This window comes from Trifolium pratense, linkage group LG2 (genome assembly GCF_020283565.1).
Source record: "Trifolium pratense cultivar HEN17-A07 linkage group LG2, ARS_RC_1.1, whole genome shotgun sequence".
In the NCBI taxonomy this organism is placed as follows: domain Eukaryota; kingdom Viridiplantae; phylum Streptophyta; class Magnoliopsida; order Fabales; family Fabaceae; genus Trifolium; species Trifolium pratense.
In genome coordinates this window covers 37,503,351-37,517,581 of record NC_060060.1, presented here as the reverse complement: position 1 = coordinate 37,517,581, position 14,231 = coordinate 37,503,351, and the positions used below count along the sequence as shown (strand labels likewise).

General features: G+C 29.8%; 1 protein-coding gene across 1 annotated transcript; it reads left to right on the top strand.

Annotated features, from left to right (window-relative positions):
- Positions 1-5,614: 5,614 nt before the first annotated feature.
- On the top strand, positions 5,615-10,574 carry LOC123906071 (protein trichome birefringence-like 5). Its single transcript, XM_045955918.1, has 5 exons — positions 5,615-6,308; positions 7,391-7,583; positions 8,334-8,527; positions 8,969-9,127; positions 9,720-10,574. Exons 1-5 carry the CDS (start codon positions 5,764-5,766, stop codon positions 10,051-10,053), a joined length of 1,425 nt encoding a protein of 474 aa, XP_045811874.1. The 5' UTR covers positions 5,615-5,763; the 3' UTR covers positions 10,054-10,574.
- Positions 10,575-14,231: the final 3,657 nt, after the last annotated feature.

The window sequence follows — 14,231 nt, the reverse complement described above, 5'->3', positions numbered from 1 at the left end:
CCTGATTTTTATTAATAATATATTTATTGTTAAAAAAAATTAATAGGAAAATGTTAAACAGTGTCCCTGATTACTGGTTAAGTATATAAATAAGAAAAATTTATCTTGAAGTTTGTGCATTCAATATCTTAGAAGTGTAAAAAAAAAAAAATTGGCGCATGTAAACAGTTGTCTTAATAACATTAATTTTTTTTATTTTTTTTTTTGTGTATGATTAACAAGTGCACTGAAAACACAATATTTAACATGATCCTATATAATAACACTTCAATTTTTGTAAAAACAAAATATTGATATATAGTTAAAAAAAATGATATATAGTCAATGACATATGTAACATTTTACAAAGTCTGATACTTTAGTTTTAGTCAAAAAAAAGTCTAATACTTTAGATTTAACGACAATGATATTCTCTTCCATTTAATATTCTTGAATATTCATTGATCAGCATATTATTTTATCTCTCTTTCTTTTAGTATTATTTATCTATGACTTCTACCACCTTGCTCATTTTTATCTCTTTCTCTCTCAAGGTGTATACACCATATGAAATGTCTACCGAATATTTTCCTAAATTTAATTAAATTAAGGGTGATTTTATATTTGTTCATCTATAATCCTCCAACATCAATTCAACACATTATTTTCTCTCTATTTCTATCTTCGTGGCATCACCAAACATAGGTTTCTTTTAAATATTGTCCATAAATTAAATCTACATGCATATAGAAAACAATTAGTTGGGAAGAAGAATCCACCTTATATATGTTATAGGTTCTCTTATGAAGATTAACAATCGTTAACGGCGGTGACAACTTTGTACCAATATCATGGTAATCTAAAAAAATTTACATATATAGCCTTGTTTGATAAAAAAATAGCGAATGAGTTTATAACGAATAATTTATAAGCTACCTGATTGAATTTGTAGTGTTTGATAAAATTAGTGATTAGACTAGTTTATAAGTATGAAATTATATAAAGAAGATATATTTAATTAATATTTAAATTAGAAAAAAGAATAATAAACTATAAACTCATAACCTACTTGAAATATCGTTTGAAAAATTAGCTATAATCCGGTAAAATAAACAATAAATTCTATTTAAAAATTGTTTACCAAACAATTTTTTTTAACTAAATGACCTTATATAAGTTAGTGTAACTTATGTGTCTTTATAAAGAGAGCAATAGTAGTAACCTCCTTCGTTCATGTGAGAAACAGTGGGATGATGGGTTAATGGAATTGGCGTAGCAATGAAATGACAGTTGATACTTCTTCATTAAAGCCGGCAATTCTGTTAAAACAGGAAGGTTACTCGCCTATCTTACTATCTCATCCAACTATTCGCACCCCCTTTCCCACTTTGTAAAGGTAGAAATAAAAAGGTTCAAAGGTCAACGCTAAAGAGATATGTGACCGGCCATATGGGTTTAGTGTGAGAGTAATAATAAATATTGGTGAGATCTACACTAAATTGATGTTATTCAAGCTGTTAATGAGTTCTATTTAAGATAAATTATTCGGGAGAATTTGAATTCAATTGAAAATAATATTTAGTCAAATTTTACTTATTTTACGATTGAACTTTGGACTCATTATCTTCAAGAATAAAATTGTAAAAATAATATCACAGTCAACTTTATTAATCTCCGCAATTTTCTCAAAGATGTCTTATATTCATGGACGAAAGTAGTAATAAAAACAAATTACATAAGTAAATTTTTATGTGATACCCACAAATAAATAACACATTTTTAAGGTTTTTGTGTACGCTATCCTTTGATATTTTGGGTTTTTTTACACTCTTCTTTGATAATTTTGGTTTTTTTACACTACCCTTTGATAATTTGAAGTATTTATCTAACAACCAATAAGAATAAGACATATGCATGCAGGGACAGACCTGGAGGGGGGCAAGCAGTGGCCAAGCCCCCCCCCCCCACCTAAATACATAATATATCATATTCAATTAGTATATTATAATTTGTAATTATATCTAATATTTATCATTTATATTATATAAATAAGAATTTAATTGATATGTATTTACAGTGTAAAAATATTTATATTGTCGAACAATTATAAGTGTTGAATTATTAAAAATATAGTCTTTTAATTAACAAAAAATTAGTTGTTCCAAGTGGTAAGAGTTTTGGGTCTGTTAAGTAAGTGGTCAAATGTTTGATATTTCGCTCTTGCGTAGGAACAAAGTTTGATTGAGGGGAAGAACTCATCTTTTGTGTCTCACATATTTCCTGGATGCGATTATTTTTCAGTCACCATTAAACAAGAATTTCGTAAATATAACACGATAACATAAAAAAAAAAATTACATGAACAGTATAACAGAAAAATCTACATTTTTATTATCTTACTATTTTTCGGCCCCCGATATAATAAGCTTCTGGATCCGTCTCTGTATGCATGTCAAGTAAAAGTTGGTTAAAAGTTAGTTGTGAGTACCACGTGCAAATTTCCTACGACTTGTTTATTATTAATTGTTGGATAGATACTCTCAACTTACTGTATTAAGGAGTGGTTGAAACGTCACCTATTTTTAAGAGTTTAATGTGTATACATTGTCGATGTAAAGTTTTTTTACAAATGCATCAAATGATTTGTTGGTATATTATTAGACGCGTGCGTAACATAACTTTATACTAACGGTGTATATAAATGAAATTCTATTTTTAAACCATCTTTCGAATATATATTTAATAGAGTTGATTTATGAAATTAAGATAAATTATTCTTAAAGGTCGTGTCAACATGTGTTCTAGATATCTAAATATAGAGTACTTTTTAAGGTTATTCTAAATTATTCAATTTATACAATTTTCTTAATATGCGTGAAATTATCAAATAGTTTAATTATTTTTAGATGAGGGCATATTAAAATGACTTTTTTTTTGTTGATAGACGAAATGACAAAGTCATTGAAAACTCACACACATAAAGTGGAGTGACCGAGGTTCGAATCCCGGTCCTGACGTCCGACACTAGCAATTTCGACATTTCTGTCAATTGAGCTAGAATTTGTGGACTATTAAACATGACTTTTGGAATTATACATTTCAATCACAAAAAAATACCGCAACCCAACTACACGCATAATACCACCGATATATTGTGAAGTTTAAATAAATAAAAATTAAATTTTAAATATTAATAACTCATATACAATTTTTTTTCTTCTCATTCTCACGTATTAAATATGATTATTTGAGTCATGCAAGTTACTATTTCTATATATCTTTACAAAAAGTTTATCCATTGTAATTCTTTATGCATTAAATGACTCTAGATACATATAATATCATGTGATATTATATATTATATACTCCTTCTGTCCCAAATTATAAAGGAAAAAACCTCATTTTTTGTCTCAAATTATAAAGAAAATATCATTTTTAAGAATGTTTTTTTGCCTTATTCTCATAAAATTAAATGCAAATTGCATTTAATTTTCTCTCTTTCTCTCGCTCATTTTCTCAATAAACAATAACCAATAAGAATTATTTTTACATATCCTCATGCAACTTATTCAAAGGAAAATCCGCAAAAACATATTTCAAATTATCATGTTTTATTTTTTCTTAATAAGTGTGATTTTTGTTTTTTCATTTGTATGTTCTTTTTTTTATAATAAATTTCTTCGAGTGCCGCAAATGATACATGACCTTATATATATGATTAAAGATTAACAAAACACCAAAAAGAATTAACAAAACACAAAAAAAAAAAACAAAAAAAAATTCTTAGCCTTAGTTGTCCTCTGTTCCAAGCCGAAAAGAAAGAAGAGTATTGTTGGCTTTTAAGAATCCCAGCATAATCATTAGGATAATCCTTGAGTGCCTGTTGCAATTTTATGTCATGCTCCTCAGTCCAAACTTCAGCCTTCTCCCCTTTTCCAGATTTCATCCTAAGCAATGATCAATTTTTTTTTTTAATTAACAAAAACTAAACCCATCAAGAAAGAGCAGTGATTGAAAAACACATTGATCAAAAACACATTGATCAAAAATCAATTGAAAAGAGACTAAAAAACAATGATCAAAATAATTAACAAAAACTAAACCCATCAAGAAAGAGCAGTGATTGAAAAACACATTGATCAAAAATCAATTGAAAAGAGACTAAAAAACAAGAAAATAATTGAAAATTTTGAATTTTGAAAACAAAAACCCATCAAGCACACTTACTTGAGAAGAGAATTAAAACTTGATCTTGTGTAGAGAGAGAGTGATCTTGTGTAGAGAGAATGAAAATTTGATTTCTGTAGAGACTAGTTGGGAAGTGAAGAGTCAGAATGGTTATTTGATTTGTCTCTAACTAACTTGAATTTCGTTATGAAGTTAGTTACTGTCAAGTGTCAACACTTATACACAAATCCAAATTCAAATATGTATTTTTTAATTTTTTTTTTATCTAAATTTGTGACCAAATATGTATTTCTCATAATATGAATGTAAAATTATAAGATTATTTGATATGTTATTGAGACCTTCTAAAAAAATTTAAAATTTATGCATTTTATTTAACATCGTTAATTTGATGAGTCTCAATAACATATTAAATGATTTTAAATTTTACATGGATGATATGTAATATAAATTTTTAATCCAAGATTGAATTTTGTAAAGGAGAAATTCTTAGACGAGTCATCACGGCACAACCAATCACATAATTACAACTCATTAATTAATTAAAAAATTAAAGGTAATTAATAACACAAAATCTCTTTAACCAAAAAAAATTAACAAAACAAAATCTCTATAAATAAGGAAAGAAAATAAAAACATACATGTGCACTTTATACTTCCACGCTCATTTTTTTTTTCCTTTACATACCAAGCTTTCTTTTTATTTTTTTACTAATTGAAACATTGTATTTATATTAATAAGCTAACTCAAATAGTTGAAGGTTTATATTTTATTAGTTTTATCTCATTTTATCTCTGTTATATCTTACTTGAAAATAATTACATATTAATTAAACATTTTTTATGACACTTTATATTAATAAGATAATTCAACCGTTAATTTTACTAAATAATACAAATTGAATTATCTAGCTTATCGACTATAAGTTACCTTATAATTTATACGATATAAGTTTGTTTATCAACTATCCACTATTTTTTTATCCAACAGATTCACAATAGTTTGGAGTTTTGGAGGGTCTTTAAGTTTTCAAAAAGTACAAAAATAATAATGAATAAAAATAAGCTATATTCTTTGGTACCCAATTTATATTATTGGTCGGCACTGCTATTTCATACGCAAAATTCTTTGAAATATAAATTATATAAATATAAGTTAGTATCAAAATATGATAAGACATTATAATTAAACAGGTATTTTATAATGTATCATCGAAAGAAAAAAACATATAAGGTCACATATAAGTTTTATGTTATTTTATAAGTTCACACTAATGAAAATTGTAATTTTATAAGCTATTTTATCATAAACTACTTTGACAAACTTATAATAATATATAAAAATTTCATAAGTTATTTCCATAAACTCTAAATAAAATAAAAAAAACAATCAAGTCAAACTATACCTTAGGTCGAATATTTTTTTAATCATCCAAAAACCTAACCAACATGTTATTTCCTCTGAATTGGATGACTTTTTATCTCATCCAAACCGAACCGCGACTAATTGTGGTGAACTATTTTTAGTTTGGAAGTGTTTTTGTTGTTTTAACAAAGGATGATCCAAATCGAGGACCCATAACAATATGACTGAAAATGATTTCCCACAAGAACCGTTACACTCTCGCCACCGTCTTTCTTCTCGCATTCTTCTTTCTCTCCATTTTCTTATACTCTTTCTTCTTCACCACTACCATTCTTCAACCTCCTCTCTCTCATCGCTCAGATCTCTATATCCAAGTCAAACCTGCTCCTCTTCTATCTCCTCCTCCTCCTTCACCACCGCCACCGCCACCGACACCGACACCGACACCGACACAAGAATCATCCTCCTCCTCCTCCACCACCATTACCGTCATTCAACCGAAATCTCCCGGTGTTAATACCACCAGTGTTTCTGATCAGGAATTTGTTCCTGCTGTTATTCATACGGAGGAGAAGAAGATCGATAATGCAGCAGCTCTAGCTTTGAAGGATTGTGATTTGTACACGGGAACTTGGGTTGAGGATGAAGATTATCCGATTTATCAACCAGGTTCTTGTCCTTACGTTGATGAGGCTTATGATTGCAAAATCAATGGAAGGAATGATACTCATTATACCAAATGGAGATGGAAACCTCATGGATGTGATCTTCCCAGGTCACTCTCTAACGCAGTTCGTTAATTGATTTGTTTGTTTCCTGTGTGATTTCAAATATGATGCGATTTTCGGTTATTTGCGCCAAGTTATTTATGGTTGATTAGTTATTATAACTATAAAATTTCTTCATTTGTTCAATGTTATGGTAATGTTGCTAAATAGGACTACTGAAGTAATTTGGTTTGATTTAGGGCTTAATTTTGTTAATTTTGAAAATAAACATGTGTTATTGAGCATGTCATTGTTAAGACTTTAATGCATATTTTACCACATTTGTATTGGATTGAATACTGGACAATACAGAGACTTGAGTTCAATATTGGGAAAAATGTAAATTTTATACTAATAAAGTAATAATACTGAGTGGTCACATGACAATATATGATTAGAAACTAGAAATTGTAAATAAAAGCATTATGCAGAAAGTTGAGGTAGTACCTGTAATGGAAATAAGTTAAATATGTTGTGTGAGCCTAGCTCAATTGGCAGGACATTGCATTATACATGCAGGGGGCCGAGGTTCAAATCCCGGTCATTCCACTTATCCACCTTAAGGGTGGAATTTCTAGCCACTAGGCTACTTGACAAAAAAAAAAGGAAATAAGTTAAATATGGTCTCAAGTTAGTTGGACAGGAATGATTCAATGAAGAACACATGTAGGTGCTCCATTATAAATAGAAGATGTATAAACGATAGTTTGGTAATTATTGATAAATGGTGCCTAATGAAAAAGATAAGTCAAATGATTATTGAATGGTTTATTTAGTAAGATAGTATCATAATGGATTTAAATGAATTTTTATTATCATGACTTTAGTTAAAGCTAATTCAAATTGAAAAGCTCCAGGAGTGATACTCATATTCATGAAAACTGAAAAGCATGTTCAACTAGTTAACTGAGTTCCTGTAAAACCTACTGGTTTTTGGTAGCAATTTTCAGGAAGTGTCCGTTCTATTTGTGGAAATACATTTAAACTTGTGGGAACATTTTTGAAAAGTTTCAAGAATCATAATGCAATATTGTTTTTCAAACAAATATATTCTTTGCTTCTCATTTGCTTCTTTCACATATTACTGTAGGTTTAGTGCCAAGGACTTTTTGGCAAGACTGAAAGGTAAAAAACTAATGTTGGTAGGAGATTCTATGAACCGAAACCAATTTGAGTCCATTCTGTGCATACTTCGCGAAGGCCTGCACAATAAGAGCAAAATGTATGAGATACATGGTCACAAAATATCAAAAGGAAGAGGCTACTTTGTTTTCAAATTTGAGGTGATTTTTTTTTTCTTTTCTTGCATATTTAGGGTTCGTTTGATTTGCAAAATATAAATACTAGACAGAACAGTACAGGACAGTACAAGACAGAACAACACAGCACAAACATTTAAGGTATTGAACAAACTTTGTGCTATACGATGTTTGGTGGACAAAATGTTATTTTGGTATTTTAGACAACTCGTGCTGAAGACAAAATGTTGTCTTGTGGTTCTATGGGGGACAAGCATTTCAGTTTTTGTGCTGTCCCTTAGCCTCTAGTTTGTCCAGTACCAGGAACAGTTTTCAAATCAAACACAGTATAATAGAAGCTGTCCTGTCCAGTCCCTTATTTTTTTGGCAGATCAAACGCACCTTTAGATCTGTCTATGCACCAATTACATGACCTACATTATATTATTTCTTTTGGGAAAAAAATAATCTTTTTTCAGTTATATATTCACTTCCTTTGTAAGTTTGTCTCTGAAAAGTTTGATTGACTGGAAAAAAAAATTGTTTACAAATATAAACCCAGCCTGTGCTATTATATAATTTTGTTTTTTCTCTCAGAAGATGAACATTGAATTCATCTCTCTTTGAAGCTGTAAGCTTATATATTATAAAGCACTGTATTTTGATAGTTATCTGAAATATGAAAATGCTTACAAAATGATCAAGGCAGCTGCACTGCATCATTTCCCTGTGAAAATGAAATGTGGATGGACACACTGTAGTTCATTATGCTAAGATTTTGAAACACTTGAGCAGGACTATGATTGTACAGTGGCATTTGTGAGATCTCATTTCCTTGTGAGGGAGGGAATTCGTATGAATGGACAAGGGAGTTCAAATCCTACATTATCAATAGATCGAATTGACAAGACATCTTCCCGTTGGAAGAAAGCCGACATTCTCGTCTTCAATACCGGGCACTGGTGGGCTCATGGAAAAACTGCTCGAGGGTTAGGATACAATTATTTCATATATCATATTTTGATTGATCTATACACTCAAATTTTGTACATTCGATTCTGGAAACTGGTTGTGCATTTCCCATGCTTATTGAATTCTAACATTAAGTAATTAAAGCATTCATCCAAGCAATTGCTGCACAAGATTATTGACATGTTTTTGTAACTGCTCTTAATAGTGAATATTCACATACACAATACTATCGATCAAATATATGTATCAGGAAATATTTTGCATCGTCGTCTTACACATTTATCTTGCTACTTCTTTCCTTTTTTTAAATTAGTTTTCATTCACTGCTATGTGTTGTTTGTCTTTCATTCCTTAGAATTAAAAAAGTTGTCTATTGAAAATAAACAACTGGAACAATATTAATAATTATATTAAACAAAAGTATCTATCGAAAGAGTGACAGCGCATGATTTGTGCAGAATAAATTACTATAAAGAAGGTAATTATCTATACCCAAAATTTGATGGAGTTGAGGCATACAGAAGGGCTATAAAGACCTGGGGAAAATGGATCGACAATAATATCAATCCAAAAAAGCAGATTGTCTACTATCGTGGATATTCTTCGGCTCATTTCAGGTATCTATGTTTTTTTTAGATATTTTTCCATTGCATAAATTCCTTCTCCCCTTTTCAGTTTATTTTTACCGAGGGTCTTGGAATTTGTTAAAAAATTATTTAGCTGCTTTAAAGTGAGGAGTGCACTTAAGAGAGAAAATTACAGTTATAAGTTATAACTGCTGTCTGGAAATTAGTGGCTGAGATTGTATGAAAACACAGTATACATAGCAAACCATGAAGTTGTTAAATTTCACTGGGCTGATTTTGAAATCATTAGTTTTAATTTACACTTTTCTTTCAAAAATTTACCCTTTCACTTCAGAACAGTTAAATTTGGTAAAAGAAATCAGTACCTTGTGATCTTAACATCCTTATGGAGAAAGGAAAGTAGAAGAGAGAAATGCTAGCAAGTAGCAATATACTCTTGAGCACATTCTTTTTACACTCTATTATTCATTAAATTTTTAATATGGCCCATATAAATTTCATTAAATAATAAAAGAGTATGCTGCTAGAATTCTTCAAATAGGAAAAGAAACTAATTGTACCCTATAACCCTGCTACTAATTGTTCTTTAAGTCGTATCTTATTGCTGATGAATCTTTGACAGAGGTGGAGACTGGGACTCAGGTGGGTCATGCAACGGTGAAACTGAACCGGTTCTTAATGGATCCATCTTGAATAACTATCCTTTGAAAATGAAAATAGTCGAAGAAGTGATCCAGGGAATGAAGTTTCCAGTAAAGTTACTAAATGTCACAAGGCTGACTAACTTCCGAAAGGACGGCCACCCATCTGTCTATGGCAAGAACATAGTGGGTGGAAAAAAAGTCTCCATGAAGCGACAAGACTGCAGCCATTGGTGCCTTCCTGGAGTTCCTGATGCATGGAATGAGCTGATTTATGCCACTTTGGTTTTGCAACAGACAAATTCAAGGAATTGACTTATATAGCTCCTTTATTTGAAGGAGTTTACTTTTTGTGCTGCAAAGAAAGAAGTAAAAACGAGAAACGCGATTGAGAGCAATGGAAAGTGTACCCTTAGTTGTATATCATGACAATTACCATGAAAGAATCAACACAATAGTTAACAAGGCTTTTTCATTGATGGTTAAATTTCCACCCCATGAAGACAGCGTTTCATTTCACTTGTAAGGGTCATGATCTCATCGGTTGTTTGACGCGGAACTCCATCGGATAAGCTTATTCGTCAAAATTCTCTTATACTTAAAAGAATAGATAAATTAATCAGGCTTTGGGGTGTAAGATTGGACCTGATTAGTTTTGATGTAGATTTTTTTATGTATAATGTTCTGTGAAATTTTATACATTGTATGTAATCTTAACCTTTCTCCATCGGTGTCATTCTCTCACATTCACTTGATCTCTTTTGTCTATCTACTCCATTGCAGGGTTAGGTATGCCTCTATCTGCATCTCTATTTTACTGTTCCTGCTTGTTGTCATTCTCTCTTTCCTATTGTCTGTTATATTTATTTATTTTTTCCCTCTTCTCAATCTGATGAAGATACACTGCCATTGGTTAACATTGTCATAAACCCTTTGTTTGATTGTTATTTGTGTCTCCCATGCAATTTTACATTTATTTTCCTTTTGAATTAATAATAACCTTTTTGTTTTTATTTCCTATACAAGTCAATTAGCAAAAAAAACCTTTGTATTTTGATTTCCTATGTAATGTAAGTCAGAGTTTATTTCTTCTCACACAATCTTTGTATAATATATCATTAGATTATCAAATAGTCAAAATTCCATTTCCATTTTGAACCTCAAGTATATTTTCCTGAACCTTATTCGACGGGAATTTTCCAACACATTCACACTAATCATTTTAAATTGTTACTTGTGATTACCTAAATGCAAATATATTTTAGGTTTAAACATATAAATATTTATATTTTCTATGGACAAGTGTTGAGTGGGGTGGGGAACATATTAGTGAGGAACATTTAGGGCTTCAACCCTTAAGTTCCCACGTTAGATGAGTTGTTTACTTGATTGTCAATATAGTGTCAACAGTAATAACAAAAAAATTAGATTAAGTTTGATAAGGAAAGCCAAATTCAAAGAGTTAAAATTAAGTTTGATCAGCTAGCAGAACTAGTAAAGAAAGATAGATATTGTTCCACAACAGGACAGGAACTTAGGAAGAAGTTTCATATTCAAATTTTCCATTAAGCCTTGTTGTCTTTCACACCATTATGACCCACATAGAAATCTTGCTGATGTTATTGAATTGTTATGCATTGGAGTTGGTGGAAGCTGATGAAAGAGATGACCAAATGATTGGTGTCCATTGACCATGATCCTTGTTTATGGTTTTAATTAAAGACGCACTTATCCCGTGATCTCTTTATATGTGGGTCTTGCTTAGTTGTTTTCATATTCATAGCGTATAAGAAAAGCATTGATTTTTATTTTTTTTATTTTTTTATAAACTTTCAGTTTCTAAGGGTGTGTTTGTTTCAAGGTATGAAATTGCATTCATTGGAATGATATTCCTAGGAATATTATTTCCAGGAATAACATTCCTACTCATGTGTTTGGTTAAAATTTAGATTTCCTGAGAATGTTTTTAAAATTTATATAAAATAAAAAATTGAAAAAATAAAAATGCAAATAAATGTGAGTGGTAGTGGGAAGTTATTAGAAGTTATAGGAAGTTGAGTTTTATTCCCATGGGAATGTTATATTCCCACCCTATTAGCATGGGAATAACAAGTGTAGAAGTTATGTGTAATTAACATTCCTGGGATTAAAAAATTCCTGGGAACAAATTTTCAAAACTTGAAACAAACATAGCAATGTTACATTCCAGATCTCATATTCCCAGGAATAACATTACAAACCTTGAAACAAACACACCCTAAGGAAAGAGATCCTAGTAGTTCAGAGTTCGGTCGCAAGGTAAGTAAAGTTCGGCTAAGAAATTGTTCCACCCAAAAATCGAACTAGGATTTTTCTGAAATTCGTCCTTTTGGTGAAGCTTATTAATCACTTGAATTCGATAACTTAGGTAACATTGATTGAATTAAAAAATGAAAGAAGAAAAGAAAAAGTGCTATTTTTAAATTTGGTAACTCTAATAGAGATATATTTAAAATAAGAGAGAAAATGAACAAAAGTCAAATTTTATGTGTAATGAAAGGTTTTATTTTTGTCAAGAAAAAGTATTGACCGGTGTGCTTTGCTTAAGTACCAAGGAAGAAATATCAATCTCAATTTCTTTGTTAAGATATAAACATAAAAAATCAATGTCTCAAAATCTTGTACAGTGGGAAATGGGATCCGACACATCATTATCGTGTTTGAAGAATTCTTATGACAAATAGTTAAAACATCATTTATTTTATCTTCATTTGTTGTCGTTTAACTAAGGAATAATAATTCAGCTTCAAAAAATTATTTTTCTTTCAAGTAGAAATATTCTATACAAATAAATATAGTCCGTTCGTAAAAAAAAAAAGGTTTTATAAATACGGTTTAGTTGGGAGCTGCGGAGAGAAAATGAATGAATAGTTAAGATTGATGTTAAATGGACATAAGAGAAAATGAATGAGATGATTTAAATGAGAAGTTGATATGCAGTGGTAGGAATTCAAACTCGAGATTACACATCTTCACATAAAAAATATGTAAGTCTAACTACTAAACTATTAAAAAAATATATCGAATTTAATTTTTAATTAATTAGTATATTTTCATTTATATAAACTTTTTCAATCAGATGTGACCTTTTAAATGGGGGAATTTTTGGTTTCCAAATCTATTGCCGTTATTTTTCACACAGTTTTTTTATATAGAAGTTTTAAACTCCACCCTCCCTTAGGCACTAGACTGGTTAAAAATTTACTTCTTAAAGAATTATAAGTGAAAAGTTTTAAGTTCAAATATTAATAAAATGGGGTATTTCTAATATTTTTATAGTATATGCTCATGAATTTAGCTCAACTAATAGGTATATTGCATTATAGAGTTAAAGTTCAAACTCCGATCGTTCCACTTATTCTTCTTAAGAATAAGATATCTACCTACTATTATTATATGACAAAAAAATATACACTAGTTAAGCTCTGTCCATTCCTTTTTATTTTTGTCAGAAAAATGTGTGACTTTTGTATACGGAGATATTCTTACATGGTCTCATGACCATGGTCTCATGACCAAGGAATATTTATTTGGTCACACACTCAAAACACAATAAATTATATAATCATTTAAAAAAACTATTTATTATTTAATTATTACTTTTTCTACATTTACCTTTTCTGAGTGTGTGACCAAATAAATATTCTTTGGTTATGAGACCATGCAAGAATATCTCTTGTATACGTTATGCCTTCTCAATCCACATTATTCACTAGTTCGATACGGTAACGGTAAGGATTTCTTGTTCTCATTTCGTTCCTATAAAAATTTTCTAGATAATTTTATTTGAGGTGTGTCAAATATTATATATAAATATTGCTATCTCTGGTGCAAATATACATTTTGTATTTAATTTTTGGAAAATGCTAAACAGTGTCCCGGTCATTAGTTAAAAGTATAAATAAGGAAATTTTATCTCGTAAATTGTGCATTCAATACTTTAATGATGTAAAAAGTATTCTCTTTTAACATTAACTTTTTCATTTGTTTCCTTTTTTATAACTAGTGCCCGGGGCACTGTTTAGCATGACCATTAATTTTTTTTTGTCAGTAGTTTAATGACTAAATTCTACCTTTAAGATGAGTATTAAGTAAGTGAAGTGTCCGGAAATCGAACCCCGATTCCTACATATAAAATACGATGTTCTTGTCAACTGAACTAAACTCACAATCACTTACTATTTTCTATTTCTAGTATGATTAATTAAGAACATTAGAAGATATAATAATTAGTATATATAGAAATCATAATTTTTCATTCCGTTTTATAAAGGCGTGAGTTTTTTTTTTTCTCTTCTAATTATTGTCTGATTAAAAATAAATCAGTTATAAGTTATAACTTAATGCTATTATTAATTTTTTTTTTACTCATTATGCGTTAAAGCACGTGAACAAGAAATTTATAAGAACTTTGAGTAGGACTTCCTTAGGACCACACACACCATACATTACTA

Excerpts from the sequence above, each read along its gene's own strand:
- LOC123906071 (XM_045955918.1), top strand. The coding sequence starts at position 5,764 with ATGATTTCCCACAAGAACCGTTACACTCTCGCCACCGTCTTTCTTCTC. Across the intron at positions 7,584-8,333 it reads ACTTTGTTTTCAAATTTGAG|GACTATGATTGTACAGTGGC; the intron begins GTGATTTTTTTT and ends ACACTTGAGCAG. Across the intron at positions 8,528-8,968 it reads CATGGAAAAACTGCTCGAGG|AATAAATTACTATAAAGAAG; the intron begins GTTAGGATACAA and ends TGATTTGTGCAG.